The 17,215-nt window shown below is 47.5% G+C and overlaps 1 protein-coding gene across 1 annotated transcript in view; it reads right to left on the bottom strand.

Moving 5' to 3' along the window:
• LOC119397038 (cell division cycle 5-like protein) overlaps positions 1 to 17,215 on the bottom strand; it is a gene marked incomplete at its 5' end in the record, with an annotated part of 213,286 nt that overhangs the window by 119,586 nt on the left and 76,485 nt on the right. The window contains 1 exon segment of the mRNA XM_037664464.2: positions 14,611 to 14,750. Within this exon segment, the coding sequence (XP_037520392.1) occupies positions 14,611 to 14,750 (140 nt within the window).

The raw sequence follows: 17,215 nt of genomic DNA, 5'->3' as shown, positions 1-17,215 counted from the left end.
CTTGGCGGTCCCTAGATTCCAGACCTGGGGAAACAGGGGAAGACGTTTCCATCCAATCGGGCGGCGAATACTGCAGGTCACTTTGCTGGCACCGCCCCCAGCACACGCACACCCAACCCGAACACGCGCATTGTTCTCACAACGATGTCGCGTCGGGGGAAGCCTGCCGCCAGCATGCGGGTTGTGATGAGTCCCTCATGTCGCTACTCGAGCCGACCACCCATGCGGCCGAACGGCGGCTGCAGGCCCGGCAAATCCACTGGTAGGCGTCTGGGCAGCTGGCGCTGATTTGAGCGTAGACGACCTACCAGCCGGAGACGCACAGCGCGGTGGTCCGAGATCCGTCTTCGGCAGAAACTCGGCGTCGCGGCCTTTCCTGGGGCACAAAGGCGCCATGTGTCGCATTTCCGCTCCGGCACCGGCGACAATGGTGCTGTGCGACAATGGTGCTGTCTCGAGCAAATTGAAACCATGCACCTCCTGGCGCATGAGAATCAGCGGGGTGTCTTCGCGCTCTTCCTTATCGCCGCACAGTGAAGCGGCTGCCTTTTTCCGTCCCGGTGCCCCGCGGAAAAGGATGGCTCGCCGATCGCAACAACACTCACACTTCAATATTCGAATTCGCTTCGCACCCAAGATTCGCACAGCTCTAGTAAGGACACATTTTACTTTAGAGTTATACCGATTCCTATGAAGGAGGAATCAACCACAGTGGTGGTCCAGCCAGTTTATGATTTGGGGGAATTTTTGGAGCAGGAGAAGCCATTGTTCAGAGCAGGTTTGGAGCAGTAGGATCACTATTGGAGCAGAACATGTCTACCTTTTCGGTGAATATTTTTATTAGTGTACATATAGGAAATGCTGCTGCGATGTAGACAAGGAGACAAGGCCAAAAGCCAGAGGGCAGCCATTATTCAGGTTCTTAGCACGAAAGAGTGTCACACTCTGGCTTCACTGCGGTGCACAAGATGTGCATTGAAGTGAAGCATCAGTGACAAGGCAAGCATGGCACACACGGCTTTTGCGAATGGCAGGTATCATAAGGTCATTTCAAAAAGAAAAAAAATCCTAACCATAAAACCAGCAGTCTAGCAATTAAAGAAATAAGGCTCGCTTGATGCAAATGAAAATATACTGTTTGAAATTGCCTGCGTAGATAGTGCAATCACGAGAACTCACAAGGGATGATGCTCCATCATACTCAATAATTATTAGAGGCGTGAGCACTGAGTGACAGTCTCCTTTCCCTTTTGAGGACTTTGGTTTGAGCACTTACTCCCGGTTCTCCAAAAACTTCTGGTTCTAAAAAATAAAACTGGTACACAGTAAACTTATACGAAGGGGTGGGGTCAGTGATCACTCCAAGCACAGGGATGCAACAGCCAAAATAGGATTTGGATTAATTTTTGGAGCAGCAAAATGTTGCTTTTGGAGCACAAAAATCCAAATTTGGAGCAGGTTACGAAAAAAAAACCTGAATTTTTTAGCACGAAATCCCAAATTTGGAGCAGTGTAACAAAGAAGGCTTACTTTTAGAAAAGAAAACAAAAATACGTACACACCATTCAACATCAGATAACTCGTGCATAGTGCACGTGAACGCTGCTATTTCAATAAAGGCAGTGTGTTGAGCCAGCCCACAGTGCGAACAATGACCGAGTCTACATGAGCATTTGCAGGGCCTGTCAAATAATTCGGCAGGCACTGCAGTGCTAATGTGGACCTGCGAACCTGGCGACCTTGAAATTCGGGAGATTCGTAAAGCAGGAGAAAGTGGGGGTGGCGACAAAAAGAAAACTGGCTTACGCTTTTCTCTATTGTTTCTCAAGGCTGCAGAAACGCCATACACAGCACCTCCAAATGATTGCCAATAATTTTTTAGACGTCAGCGATCATACTAGTAGTATAACCTCATTACAACAGACCTTCATACTGAAGAGGATTTTGGTCTGTTGTAAAGGGAGTATGTAAAATCCAAGTACTGTTACAACAGACTTTTATGTAAACACTGAATGAGTCTGTTGTAACCGGAAAGAATTACGACTCACAAACGCGGTCAAAGAACGCATTTATTCTAAATGGGGGACACGGCCTTCTTACGGCAGAAAATAACAAAAAAAAAAAACAATTTTCTGAAAGTCACATTTTTAGTTTCTGTAGCCCTTTTTCTATTTGATGCCAAAATATCTTCATTGAAAACTACATAGAAGTGCTGTAAAAAATTTGTTGTGCCTGCTGAGGTGGCAAAAATTAATGCAAAAATTGCAAAAAAAAAAGCGTTTTTCAAAAAAGTTGTAGCTCCGCAATGACGCAACTAGACGCCGCCACTCTGGGCTCGTCAGAAAGAGCATTTTTCCGTATTTAAATTCCCCGCTTAAGCTAGCTCCTCCATTCAGAAACAAGCGTACAAAAAGCAAAAGTTTGACGCTCGTTTCGAGGCCTCGGATTGGCTGCTTCTGCCATGTTGCTCCAGCATGTCTTGGCATTGGACCGATGCTCGCTCCGGGAGAGCGTCGTCTGCTGCTTGTGCATCGCGAGGTCACGGCTGTCGAAAATCGCGTGACGCGTTCTGTGTTCACGGGTCGACGATAATTGAAGATTGTTGAATTGAAGATAATTGAAGATAATTGAATAATTACGCTTTATCTTCGGCAGCTTCAAGCAGAAGCTCAATCGTCATATTACGATATCGCGCCGCACTCGTCACGAACATCGCAGATGCACATCTCGGACCGACTGCAATAGCGTTGACTCGACCCGTGGTTAGAGGTTCTGCTCATCAGCATTTCAGACCTCGTGATGAAGACCATCCGGGGAAAACTCTGTACTCGTGAGCAAGCATGACGTACTTTGAAACATCGGGCACCGCAGCCAAGCTTTCTGCTAGAAGTCGTAGCTAGGCCTAACTATGCTCATGGCGCCTACGTACAAAACAAATGCAAACTTTGCGGGCAAGAACATCACGCTAGAGGACATGCGAAACCAAAGAAGGCGCAATGCGCTCCGTCGCAAGCAACGATCGAATCACATCACCAGCTGGCTCCTTGCTACCGCGGATGGGCAATTTATGCTTGGGCAGCATACCCCCCGGCCAAGCTCTCTGCGCAGCGACCGCTCAGAGCAGCAGTGGCAGCGGCTAGCAATTTCGCGCATTGGCGCCCAAAACCGCAAGACCAAGCGCACTGCGCACCAATTTTTGGTCACCGCGGCTAGGCATAAGTGATCACTGACAGACCGGAGATCGGCGCGCCCTTTGTTCTTAAAGGGACACTAAAGAGAAACAATGAATTGGTTTAGATTGATAAAGTGTGCTCGGTGAACTCTTGTGTAGTTTATTTCACCACTATAGGTTTATTATTAGAGGAGAAAACCAAGTTCAAAGTTTCATTTTTAAATTTCATGCCGAACTTTGTAATTCGTGACGTAAAAGATTTCAAAGAGCATTTACGTAATTTGGCGCCACTGGCTCAACGAAATTTCCACAAACTCGTTATGTCAAGTCTCTGGCCCCCTCAGAGGACAATGTACTTCGATTTAACTGATTAGGAACTACGTAGGCCCAAGCAGGCGCCGTCAAAATTATGTGACGTCACAGCAAATGGTGCGGGATTTCCAAGGTGGCGTCGCCACCTGTATTTCCTTCTTGCGCGTTTTCTCGCTTATTAAGCGTCTTCTCGCAGCAAGCGTGGTGTATTTGGAATCGTGGAAGACTACTTTACTAATGCGAGCAAAATCGTTATGCTCTTTAGTGTCCCTTTAAATCGGTACGTCGATATCCGGCGCGCTGCTCCCTTCCAGAAAGTATGCCAAGCGATGTTTGATGTCGGAAGTTATTGAATTTGGAATGTCTGTGGTAGAAAAGTCTGTTGTAAAAATGTCTTGACCACCTTGCTGGCCTCACATTTTAGTCAATTACAGTAGACTCTCATTAAACAGAACATGAAGGGCCCGGAAAATATGTTCCGTTTAACAAGAGTTTCGTTTACTGAGAGATGAACTGGGTTAAAACATTCAGGTATGAAACCAATCATGCTAAAGGCAGTTGTTCCATTTAAGCAGCAATTCCGTTTAAGAGATTTCCGTTTACTGAGAGTCCACTGTATATCCGAATGTCCGTTGTACCAGAATCCGTTGTAAATGAAGCTCAATTAATAGAACAAATAGGAAGGTTGGCATAACGCTGCAAATTGGTCTCTAATATCCAAATGTCTGTTGTAAGCAGATCTGTTGTAACGAGGTTATACTGTACAGTAAAACCTCGTTAATTCAAAGTCACTGGGACTGTGAAAAACTTTCGAATTAAGCGGGTTTTCGAATTAACGAAACATACAAAAAGCGGGATGCAACGAACTTTGAATTACTGAAAGTAATCAGAGGTGGTCGCTTGGCCTTCTAGTTTGTGGCTCCAAGGGTTGTTTTCCAGCAATACCTGGTCCCATTTTTGCCACGAACTCGGGAAAACGGCAGGCCTCGCTGCTATCAGCGAAAAAAAAAAAGAAAAGAAGAAGTCTCGTGGTCAGCTGAAATGCGTGCCTGCGGAAAACAAGGCGTGCTTCACTGCAGCACAGTGGTGACACGCGGGCGGCATGTCACCTGCTCCTTGCAGCCTCAGCGCGTCATGATGCGACTGTTGTGTAGGGCAGGAGCGCGGCGTAACCCGCGGCGGGCCGACGGAGAGGCCGAACGACAGGAGGGCGCGCGGAGTGACGACGCAGAGACCAAGCTTCGGCGAGACTGACGGAAGACTGCTCCCCCACGTTTATTGCAGGTGGTTTTAAGGAAGGGGAAGAAGGGCTATTGGTCAGCGAGGCACGGGTCACATGACCGGCATGGCCACGCCGGATTGGTGATAGCAAAGAGGCATGGGGGAGACCCAGCTCCACCCAGTGGCATGTACAGGGACCTTTACTGCACTGGTGTTTCTGCGTGCCACGAGGGGTCGTACGACACAGCAGCGACCATTCGCCCATTCTTTCTGGTAAAATAAAGAATATGATAATGGCCAGCGTGACGGAATCCGCAATGTGTTCTGGCTGGAAAACATGATCATTGAAGTTTTCACTGAGTTTTCGAAGTAAGCGTTACAGGCAAGAACTCCGCCAGCAGTGCAAGTGCGGAAATTGCCGAAGCAACCGCCAATCGGAGGTTCGCATACATCATTAATTCCGTCAGACCGTCCTTTAGTATCTTTTCTTTTCCACAAAAGAATGGGTAAATCATGACGCGCTGACGTTGCGAGAAGCATGCGACATGCTGCCCGCGTGTCACCGCCGTGTTGCAGTGAAGCACGTCTTCTTTTCTGCAGGCACACGTTTTTAGCTGACCACGAGACTGTGTTTTCTTTTTTTCTGCGCTAGCAGCAGCGAGGATGGGTTGCTTCAACTGTCAATCATTAATATCGCCACACTGCATTGCCCTGTGGCTCCTAAGGGCCGTCGCTTCCGCAAATTTGCGGCGAAATCGGGATCGGGAATTGGCACATGGTGCCCAAAGTTTTCGAATTAACCGGGCTGGCGCTGACCGCCGCTTCAAATTATCCACTCAGATTTACATTGCAAAATAAGGGACCACAGAAACCCTTCGAATTATGCGGGATTTCGAAATAACCGAGTTCGAATTAACGAGGTTTTACTGTACTTGCAATTACACGGCACGTGCACGAACCAGTAATTAAAGGACACTAAAGGGAAATATTAAGTCGACGTTGATTGTCGAAATAGCGTTCCAGAAACCTCGTAGTGCTTGTTTCGTGCCAAGAAAATGCTTAGTTTGAAAGAAACTCACATTTTAGTGGTCTGCACGACGCTAGCACACTTCAAATCACCCGCCTGAACGGGCCTTCTGACACAGCAGTTGCCATGCCCAACGTTGCCTGCCTTTACTGCCCGGCTGCCGACGCTACGGTTTTTTGTGCAACGGCGGCCATCAACCTTGCCAAGACGCAGCCGTGGGCCACTCCGAAACTATATCACTGTAACGGAGCTTAGATTGGCCAGCAGCAGAAGTAGAGTATCAACAGTGCAGAAATAGCGAGAGCCAAGCACACGCAGCAGTACCCGATACAGAAACTACCACTGAGATGCAACCGCAAAGAGTGAAGCGCAGCTCGGCGAAAACGGAACTTATGAACCACTCGCGCCATTCTAGTGGTTAACTGTACACGGGACTCTTGACGTCATCAGGATCATTTCCAAAATGTCCCACTCGTGGCACATATCGTGTCCTTTATTTACCTTAATTTCTCAATTAGTAGAGCATTGCTGTTGATAATATTGACGTTTTAGATGTTCTCCCACACTGACCTTTCACTATGACATAAATTGTTATTTGCCTTCAGTGTCCCTTTAACCCCTTAAGTGCTTTATTTTTTTTGAAAATTTCCCAACCAAAAGTGCCTATTTTTTTTATTGCTGATTTTGAATCTGATTGTACTAAAAAGCAGCTTGTCAATGTTGAAAAAATATTTGTACCACATACTTAGTCAAATCAAAACACGGAATAACGCAAGGGGGCCTGTTGCAGCTCCTGCACCGAAAGTGAGTTTCCTTTCTCAATTTTTTCCCGTTTTCTCCTCGCTTCCAAGAGCAAACGAAGCACATTTGAAGAAACTACTGGATATATTCCATAAGGTCATCTGGCAATGACAAGTTGAAAGTCTTGCCTGGAATGGCCAAGAATGGAAAGCGAGGAGGCTTCACAGGAGGATTGTCCGCATCAAGCAGGATCAACTGGCGAGCACTCGCGATGTTCGCTTCCGAGCTGTTTTCATCATCACCGGAGGAGATGCTCAATTCACCGCCTTCGCTGTCTTCATTTCCGGACACAAGATAAACATCCGTATCCGAATGATCATCGCTCGAAGAAGATGACGAAAATGAAAAGCCTCGTTTTCGTGTTGACGAGCCAGTTATGCATGGGTGGCCGCCACCGCAAGCCATCTTTTCATACAAAAACCGCGCTCTTTTGGCAGAAGAAAAATAAATTGCCGAGTAAATGCTGCCATCTGGTGGATTACACGCAATCTAAGCTGTAGAAGAGCGCCTCTTGTCCTGAACGCTAGAGGGGAGTACCTATTCCGCGAGGACGAGCTCTGCTCGTCCAAAGCAGTTTGGGGACAGTTTCGGCAGGACGAGCTCTGCTCGTCCAAAGCAGTTAAGAGGTTAAGGAACAAAATGTGCTGTGTCCTGACAGCTAGTACCAATAGCCCCTTCTAAATTTCAGTATGCTTTTCTGCAAGACACCAGTGTACTGCGGCAAAAGTGGCTTAAAAAGCATTCTGCACGCAATAAAGCAAGCATCAGGAAATTTGAGAACTACTGTCCTTTTTAATTGCGAGAGCAATTATATGGACACTCCTGACGAGTTTTTACCGTCATCACCCGTATAAAGTCCAAATTGATAACATCCCCCCGCGCATAGTATGTTCTACTGCGAGTAAAAGCGCGCGAGTGCAGGCGATGAATGCGGCTGAATCAGAGATCAAGCGAGTCAGCCCGTCTCAGTCACTCGGAGGGTGCATGCGATAACACCACTCTGTTGGGGAGGCCTGCTGTCGCAGCAGAGAGGAAATGCCTCGCCCGTCTTGAACGTGCATGAAAAGTCGCGAGAGGGGGGGGGGGTCACTCAAGCAGCAACTTTGAACTTTGATTCTAAGGGCGCGGTCACGATCGCTGGCGCGCACCCTATCTCGGCAGCCATGAGCGGGCGGCTCGAATATCCTTCTACGTGCTGCGCTCTCAATGCGAAAACACGGTGCAGAAAGAGCACCTTTCCCTGGAGCGGCCGTATTCTCTTACACCAACGTTTTGTTGAGTTACACTAGATCAGATACAAAAGAGTTTGCTGCCAGCCTCACTTCGTATAACATTACAATTTGTTGCTATCGCATACATTGCTTCGTCCTTGCAGTGAAACTGACTTTTTTCTTTTCTTTCGCAGGGGGACGGGCGGGGGGGGAGGTTAGGGTTACGGTGTGCGCGTCTGTATTGGATGACGACAGCCACGCTGCAGATGACTTACGCGGCCACCATTACTCACTAAAATTTGCACAACAAAAAATATTTTGAAGCTGGTTGGGCATTTTGGTGCAGTGTGGCGCAAAAATAAGGAATTGTATCAAACTGGCGCAATTGGTGCAGCTGTTACACCCCTGCAAGCATGAAAGGGGGGGTGGGATGCTTTTCTTCAAGGCAGCCGTGAGGAAGACAAGTCCGCTCGTTGAAACGTTGGCTTTAGTGACACCCCGTGTTTGCGAATTTTTTAACTTAATATGCTGTCAAAGTATGATTGGTGGGTGTGAGTCCCCATGCTACTCCCACGATTAGCGAATAACTATGGCGTCCAGCTAACAGGCCAGATGACAAAGCACAACCGACTGTTTAGGTGGGAGGAGTGCCATTATTTTTTATGGGGGGGGGGGGGATACACGGAGTGACTCATGAACAAAGAAAAAACACTTTTCAAAGTGTTATCGCTAGTTTCCTATCAAATAAGAGAGACTATCAACGGAACGCTAGACTTTTAACAACGGAGACACATGCGGTGGCGCAGGCTTTGGTTGGGCTGAATATAATGACAAAAAGCGCATCGCCGGAATAGTGCGAGTGGAGGGCATCGGCGGCATTATGGAAAAGATCTGGTAGTGTTTGTTGCAACCAAGGATATTTTGGGCCATAAACGGTCCGATGCCATGTAAACAGGTAGACTAATGAACTTTGGCGCAGTTGGCGCAAGCTGTACTCGAATGTGCGCAGCAAGGCGCAGGGATATGAGATTGTAGCAAAATGATGCAATTGGCACAGTTGGACCACCACTGCAACCATGTTTTTTTACTGTGGTGCACGCAGCACTTTCCTGAGGCAACAAAGATATCTGCCACGGCAAGCCAAAAACAGGACAAAAAAGCAAGGAAAAAAATCAGACAGGATTAGGTCCATTTCGTACAACAGCCTGGCAGACGAAAGCTGCAACGAACTTTCACTGCACGCATGCACATATTCTCCTTCATTTCGCCGCTGCGCTCCATCATACGGCGCTTATCGACTCGGCGGTCGACGCTCACGTGTTCAGGTTAAAAAAATGGGCGGCTGTACGTGCACGTCATGCCTATATGTTTAAAATGCGCGCCTTTTTCGATCATTTCTCTTGCTTGGCATGTGCCGCCACACTGCGGGAACATGTGGAATTTTTTCCTTGCGCCGATGTCTCTCAGTTTTCTTTTATGCTTTACTACAGCAGTGTGCCGGCTAGTTCCGGTTTCGTTCTTCGGCCGGTTCCCACGTGTTGTGCCCGCAACACTGATGGCTTTCTGGTTTGGAATTTTTAAAAAGGTGACCGATTTGTTACTCTCTCGGTTATTGCTCCCCGGTACACGATTAGGCCTGTTTCCGTGCAGGCGCTGACTGACACAAACGATGCCGCTGTGGTTGAGTTTCCCGTTTCGGTGGCTCACAAAAACCGCTTCCGTCCCATTGGCGATAAGACGAAGGATTATAACAGGAAACAATGTCATCGTCACGTGTGTTGAAATCCAGAGACACCTGAAAATGCCCGAAGATTGCAAAATTGAACGCTGGGACAGCCAGCGTAAACATAAACAAATGCTACCGCCGTGGCAGCAAACGAAACTTTGCCCCGCGTGAGCGTCGATTCTTCCTGCATTGCCCGCCTGGAAATATGTAGCTAGGTTCACTGAAGAGTTGAAGCGATATTCTCGAGCATATGCAATTGGGATATGATCCCGTACGTTCGCCAAGATCAGGCACAACTCACCCCGTCCGTGAACAGAACTGCCGCGCCGCTAATGACTAAACAAGTTGAACTCGATGCAGTACATGTAATAATTGAGGTGATGCAAAATCTCGCCGCGAAAGTGCTAGTTCCCAAAAGAGGCAGCAGCTCGCAGCTATCCCATACTACGTCGCACATATGCGCTGATCAGTTGCGTCCCCCCTTAACTTGTGAGACATGTTCACTGCCACTCGTAATCGCACCATCTTGTGCGGTGGAACGGGCTTTAGAAGATAAAAAGCATAACGGCAACCGAAGGTGAAGTCCCCAAATGAACGCATTGCGATCTGTTGAGTCCTACAAAGATGGCGGCCAGCGCGCATCGTCTCTTTTTGGCGTCTGATAGCCAGAAACCTTTCAGACATCTTCCAGAACAAATTTGTCCTGGCAGGTTCTAGCGACGACAGAACTGTCCAGCCAGAAAAAAATGAATGCTGTCTGGAAGTGAGCCGCATGGTGGGCGGAAAATGAATGCGCTTTGGGAGAAAAGTGTGGAGGAAATGACGTCTTATAGGCCGTGTGCATTGGGTATGACGGCGGCGTTGCCATGGTTACGTGGCATGCTGTGTTGTGCAGCAGCTGCGGCGTGTGCGCCACGTGCGCTTCCGTAGGTCTCGGACCGAACTGTGGCGGACTGGAGAGTTCGACAGCATCCATTCCTTTTGCCTCATTGTTAGCTCCAGTGTTCCCCCAGCCATTGCTGTAGCCATGGGGTCTGAAAAAAGCGTGTGGAACGAGTACGTATTTATGTACCGTGCTGAGGATGAAGGAATCGCAGTGCTCTGAAATCGCAAAACGAAACCACTGTGCTACAGAAAGAAAAGACACTATTTTTTTTTTTTGAAAGCCGTTTGAACATTTCGACGGCCAGCGTGACTGCCTACTTCGGGTCGATGTGTCGTTGACAGAGAGCTGAGGCAATGGCTGAGGGGAAAGGCATGGCAAGTACACGAGAGGGGCCTTTCTGCACTTCGAATGAGTTTTTGGCTGCAGAATACCTATCATACGACCGCAGCTTGCTGCGGTGCTGAACGTTGCTGCCGAAGGATCGTATTTTCCAGGAATGTATTAAGGGGGAGGTGAGCAGCAAAGGGGAAATTCTTTATTTTTGTAGTAGAACAATGAAATTTGGAATGCTTATTGGGAAGTGTACTGAATGACTATTTACAAAGTTTCATTAAGATATCTCCAGCAGTTTTGACATTATAATTTTTACTTGCATCATTGTTGTACCAAACTTGCAAAAAGCCTGGCGTGACAACAAAACGTCGTAAAAGCCCAGACTTGCCCTTATACAGTCGACGTCCGATTTCCCGGACCCTCAAGGGACCGCGAAAACGTCCGGAAAATCGGGCAGTCCGGAAAAACGAATGCACGTGAAAACGCACATTTTTGGTAGGTATTTTTCGCTGATGGAGAGGGTCACAGCCGGAGTACAAGATTCCCATAGCAGTTCAGCAAATGCATTGTTTAGGTGGCTCTGAAAAGAGCCGTTTATTAGAAAAAATACGACGTGGTCGGCACTACCTCATAGGTTAGCACTTGGGCGCAAAGAAGTCGCTTATTTTCTTTTGCACGGTCCGCTTGCCCGCGATTATGCCTGCCTCAATTTCAGTCAACGTCATGTCGCCGCTGTACACCAATGACAGTGTCATCAGTGCTCGCGTCAACTCCGTGTTCGTTGGCTGTGTAGGAGCTGGCTCTGCGTTCTCGGTGTCGGAGTCATCGGAATCCTCCGTAACTTGATGAATGATTTCGCCATCGGTCAACTCCACAAATAGCTCGAGGTCTTTGTCAGCGTCGGCGAAGCCCTCAAGGGTTATCTCGGCTGGAATCAACACGCCGCCAGCGCGCAGATCGTCGAAGGCAACGTCCGCGGATGGCAGTTCGTCATCGTGAGCCTACGAGGTGGCTTTGTGCGCTTCGAAGGCGCGGACGAAGACGAAGGAGCAGTCGGTGCCATTGCTGTAAACGGCGAATCCGCTCGACGAAAAGCGCAGCACGAAACAGCTAGGAACTCGGTGGATGCTGAAGGTCGGGAAACGTGATCACTGAAGGTAGCGCGCAGCAGCAAACGATCACCCGCAGACACGACCGCAGAGCTGGCACAGCTGACAAAACAACACGTGAACGAACACAGTGAGGTTTGGCTTGGCTAAGCTACGGCTGGCAACGGATTGACACGTGCGGTTTCGAGGTTACGGCAGCCACGGCGCGGTGCGGCGTTGCTGCTGATGCGAGTATGGTGGGTTCAAGGATATGAAAATGAAAACAACCAAAATGGCGGCGTTGGTGGTAACTTTGGGTCGGCGGTTAACAGTAAAAAGTCCGGGAAATCGGATGGCGAAGGCTATAAGCGTCTGGAATTTCGGACTTTTTAATACAGTGACTCTACGGGGAACTTGACGGTGCCACAGATGAGTCCGGGAAATCAGGCATGTCCGGAATTTCGGGCGTCCGGGTAATCGGACGTCGACTGTATTTTAGCCATAGGAATGGTTCATGCTATGACATTCTCCAAATATTCCTATTACCTCGATTTTTTTTACACGGAACATTACATCCCCGTTTACATAATGCATTCATTATCGTAATGTTAAATCAGCTAGAGAGTAAAAAGACGAGAGAGTAATTAAAAAATATAGGAATGTCATAGCATAGAGAATTGACTAGGGAATACAATGCAACAGACCTCGTGAAAATCCATCAAGCCATAGCTGTGCTACGCTTTCTGCAAGCGGGACAGTCGGGTCAAAACACATTTCTGAGAAAAGGGGTCCTCAAGTTGCACAGCCACTACATGTAAATCAGAATGCCCTGGGGCTGTAATACTTAGTGTCTTTGCTTGCAGGGGTTTCCTTATGTCCTCGACCTTTCATTTTTCTGCACTACGTGCTTTCTTTTTTCTTTATTGGTTATTCTTGTCAACTCTTTGAAGGGTGAGCCTATCAGGTTTAATGACCAGACTTGCACATTACAAGTCTGTGGCATGCAAATTTAGGCATGCTGTGGCAGTTATGGTGAAGAAATTGGTGGCACAGGAATTTCTGAGTAGTACTTAATGAAGCGAGTTTGGCAGATAAAAATTCGTCCACTCCTTTACACAAGTTCCTTTTGTCAACCCCGCCTTGATACGCTTCATCATTCACCCGGTTGTGGTAATGGTAGTCGGCGAGGTTCTCATTATTTCAGTACATTCACAAAAGCTTGCTGCGATACGATGCACGGCTTGAAGCGTGCCTAAATTACATCACCACTGAGTGCTTATTTCCCCGCGAAGTGCTCGGCCGCGGGGTTCGGGAAGTCGGTGCCATATGATGGGTGGCAGCAATTGCTGGCGATGCGCAATATGCCAAGCCGCAGCGATGAAACATCGGCTTGCAATATGCTTGGCCTCACATTTTGGGGTGCTGATGCACGAAATTGTCACGGTGCTTCGAGCGATCGCTGTGCGACGAACTTGGCGAGATCAAGCGGCCGTGGCTGTGGGGTCCGAGGCGCTGCCGATGCGTCAAGTGCCGATCAGCGATTCCGAGCTGCCAGCGGGCGATATCATTAGCAACAAAGCACATTGTGGCTTGTTCGCTTTCGCATGTCTGCTAGCGCGATGTTCTTCCCCGCAAAGTTTGAATTCGTCAACGCCGTGAACGTAGTTAGGCCTAGCCATGACTTCGAGCAGTAAGCACGGTCTCGGTGTGCGCTGCCGCGGTGCCTGATGTTTCAAAGTTAGCCATGTTCGATCACGAGCACAAAAAGTCGTCCCGCGGTGGTCATCGTCACGAGGTCCGAGATGCTGACGGGCAGAACTTCTAACCACAGGTCCCACGAGTGAATGCAATACAGGTCCGAGACGTGCTTCTGTGATGTTCGCGACGAGCGCGTCAGGCTATCGCAGTCTGATGCACGGCCTGATGATTGAGCTTCCGGGTGCAGCTGCTAACGCGTAATTATCGTCGACCAGCGATCACAAAACGAGTGCGAACACTTCAGTAATTAGCGTGATTTTCGACAGCCATGACCCCGCAACGCGGAAGCTGCAGACGACGCACACCGGGAGCGACCATCGGACCAATGGCGAGGCGCGCTGGAGCATCATGGCGGCCGCGGCCAATCGGGGGCCTCGAAACGACCTTTAAACGTTTGCTTTTTGTGCTCTTGTTTTTAAATGGGGGAGCCAGCTGAGGCGGGGAATTTGAAGACGGAGAAATGCTCTTTCAGACGAGCCCTAGATGGTGGTGCTTGGTCGCGCCATTGCGGAGCTATTAGTTTTTGAAAAACGCATTCTTCTTTGCGATTTTCGTGATAATTTTTGTCACCTAAGCGGGCGCAACAATTTTTAATACCACTTGTACATGGTTTTCAGCGAAGATATTTTGGATAGAAAAAGGGCTACAGAAACTGAAAATGTGATTTTCAGAAAATCGATTTTCTCGCCATTTTTTCGCGACTTGATCCCCGTGTCTCCCCTTAACCGGAACATATTAATACGTAGCTGTATTGGGTTATTTTCAACTTTTGCGACTGTGAGCCGGGAAATTGTGCTAAGCGGGAACATATCAGCGAGGTTCTACTGTATTCACACAGCCATAATTGTTAGTATTGTCGCAGGTCAAGAGCGATGAGTTTCAGTACAAACCATCCACAACGAAGGTTGCCTGAGAAACGGCATGTTGATGGGAAGAGAGCGAGGGGCTGATCTTGGAAAAGCTGTTTGGTGCCAGAATGTTTGAAACTGTTGTGTGCACAGACAAATACCGAACCAGTGCAGCTGGACCGTTCATGTACTCACTTCAGGACCACTTCTTGTTTATGCATACAAACCTGAAAGTGCTTGGCTGACTGATTGGAGTCAAAGTCCAGGTGATCTTCAGGGTTGATGTTCAGCTTGTCCCTCAGTGGTGTTGCACTGGTCTGTTGTGATGAAATGCTCCCTGGTGTCCTGGCACCTCGAGGCGTCATGCCTGGGCAGTGCAGTAATTCACTCGTTTGTCAACCAAGCTTAATACATGCCAATTATTGAACTCTGGTGACATTTCCCACGCTCTGTGCAATTTTCAAGATTTATACAGTTGGAGCATGTGAATACTCAAATTGGTGCAAACATAAATCCAGAATTCCCGAAAGCATACACCACGGGCACTGATAGTCAAGTTCAGTTTCTTCAGCACATAGTAATCATATATATATGTTCGATGAAATACATGGTGTCGGCACTGGCCCATGTTGCCCAAGAGTTGCCAGTGTTATAATGAAACGTGTATAACGTGTCTAATCCTTGCTTCCAGGTTCTATATTTTTGAAATTTAGGGGCATGAATCTGGTGTTGTCTTTTAATGAGGGAAAGAAAGGAGAAATCGCAGTTTACTGTATTGCAGTTCACAGTTGAAAATTTCGATGGCAACATTGATACAGAGAGAGAAACAACTTTATTCACTGCACAACGAGGTCGTTGAAGTTAGCTTGCCTACGACCCCTTTCTCCCGTGTGCAACCAGACAGACACGGGTTCCTGTTTCTGGCAAGGGTACTCACTCGTTATCATGGGCACCCTTTCTTAACCCTTCCGCAGAAATCATTGGCAATACACTGGCACGCTACTGCTGCCTGTAGAATGTGGCTAGCAAGGCGCAACCCTTGTGCATCACTGTGAACTGCCCTCTGCTCCTTCCCCAACTACACTAATCCCTCGTTATAACGAAATCACTTTGCTGCAAGTATTGCTTCCACTCCCGATCCAAATGCATATTCAGCCGCATTACTTGAAGTGCACAAAGAGCTGGCAAGCGGGTCAAGCTTTTCTTGTTGCGCTTTGAAGCCATCCTTGCTTTGACTATTGATGGGAAGAGCCCAATAGCCACATTTTACATAAGCTAAGTCACCTCGTTAGTTCCCAAGTCTCCCCCCCCCCTTAATCCACACTTTGAACCTCAGGTTTCTTGTCCCCCTCCTCCCCACAATGGTCACATGACCTGCATGATGCCTACTGCCATGAAATCCCGAGCAAGTGCCCCCATCCCCTTTTCGGGAGATTCGAAATATGCGCCAACGACTGAGCAAGCGCACCTGTCTCCTCCCATCACTGATTTTTCAACCCATTCTGCGCTGCAGAATCATCAGCAGCGGTTCCCTAGGAACCCAAGTTCTGAGAGTTTTTAGATACGTGCTCGATTTCTTAGTACTTTCACAGTGTGGTGCCTCGGGTTGCAATAGAAGTTGTCACAAATTGTCGGAACAAAGAATGCCTTTCCTCCCTTGTCATAACACATGAAATTTCACACAAGGATACCCTGTGGGTTTAGTAAAAACAGTAAATGCATGCTTAATCAATAGAGCATTTCATGAGAAGTGTGTACTTTTCTTAGAGGCTCTTTTGCCACCACCTTGAATTTTGGTCCACGACTGAGCAAGGCCCCCACTTAGGGGTGTGCGAATATTTGAAATTTCGAATATTTTTCGAATAGTGTTTGCCATGCGATTTGATTCGCACTGGAATTTTACTATTCGAACAATTCGAACTTCCCAAAGACTAGGCTTGTGCGAATATTCTCAAACAAATATTACAGTATTCGAATTCGCTTCGATTTGAGTTTAAATTGTTGGAAATTTTGAAGTATTCGAAATGAACGATTAGGTGTATATCAGTCCGCATGTAACCCCCTGTAGAGGTGGTTTCAATGTAGTGAAGGGGTGCTATACCGTGAATACACCTTTCCAGGGAAAATCCGCATTGCCGCAAAGCCCCACTTCAAGGTTAAATGAACATATTACTCTTAGATCGATTCATCATATTTTAAGTTTAAAAGCTTGTTATACCAACTTATATGCTCTAAGTACAGTAAATGTTAAAACGTAACATATTTTACAGGTTATCACTAGCTTTCTACTGAAAGTGAAATTCTGCTACTATTCAAAGTTGCTTCCACTTCCTTTGAACAAAAAAGAAAGACATTTGCACATGCCTTGTTTGCATCATTTCACTGTTAATTACTCAACACCTTGTGACTAGCGCAGCATAGTCTTAGCTGCTTTTGCGCCATAAAAACCTAATATGCGATATATACCATTCGAATTCAATTCGGAATTATTCGACCAAATCACTATTCGCACAAGCCTACCAAAGACAAATACAGTCAACGTCTGAATGAAAGCGACCCCTTCAGATTTTCAATACGCTTCACCTCATTACACTCTCGTATTGCGGCAAAGCTGCCTTTCAAGCTCCGTTACGGTCGAACTTAGCCAAGACAGTCAACTTCTGACTGGAAGTGGTCCCTAGATTTTCAATATGCTTCACCTCATCACACCCCAGTATTGCGGCAAAGCTGCCTTTCAAGCTCTGCTACGGTTGCAAATGTATTAACTCAAGAAAACGCTGGTTCCAACATGGAGATAAAAGATGTGGCAGGGGTGGGGGCTCAATTAATGCT

This window comes from Rhipicephalus sanguineus, chromosome 6, assembly GCF_013339695.2.
Source record: "Rhipicephalus sanguineus isolate Rsan-2018 chromosome 6, BIME_Rsan_1.4, whole genome shotgun sequence".
Lineage (NCBI taxonomy): Eukaryota > Metazoa > Arthropoda > Arachnida > Ixodida > Ixodidae > Rhipicephalus > Rhipicephalus sanguineus.
This window is presented reverse-complemented; position numbering and strand designations above follow the sequence as displayed.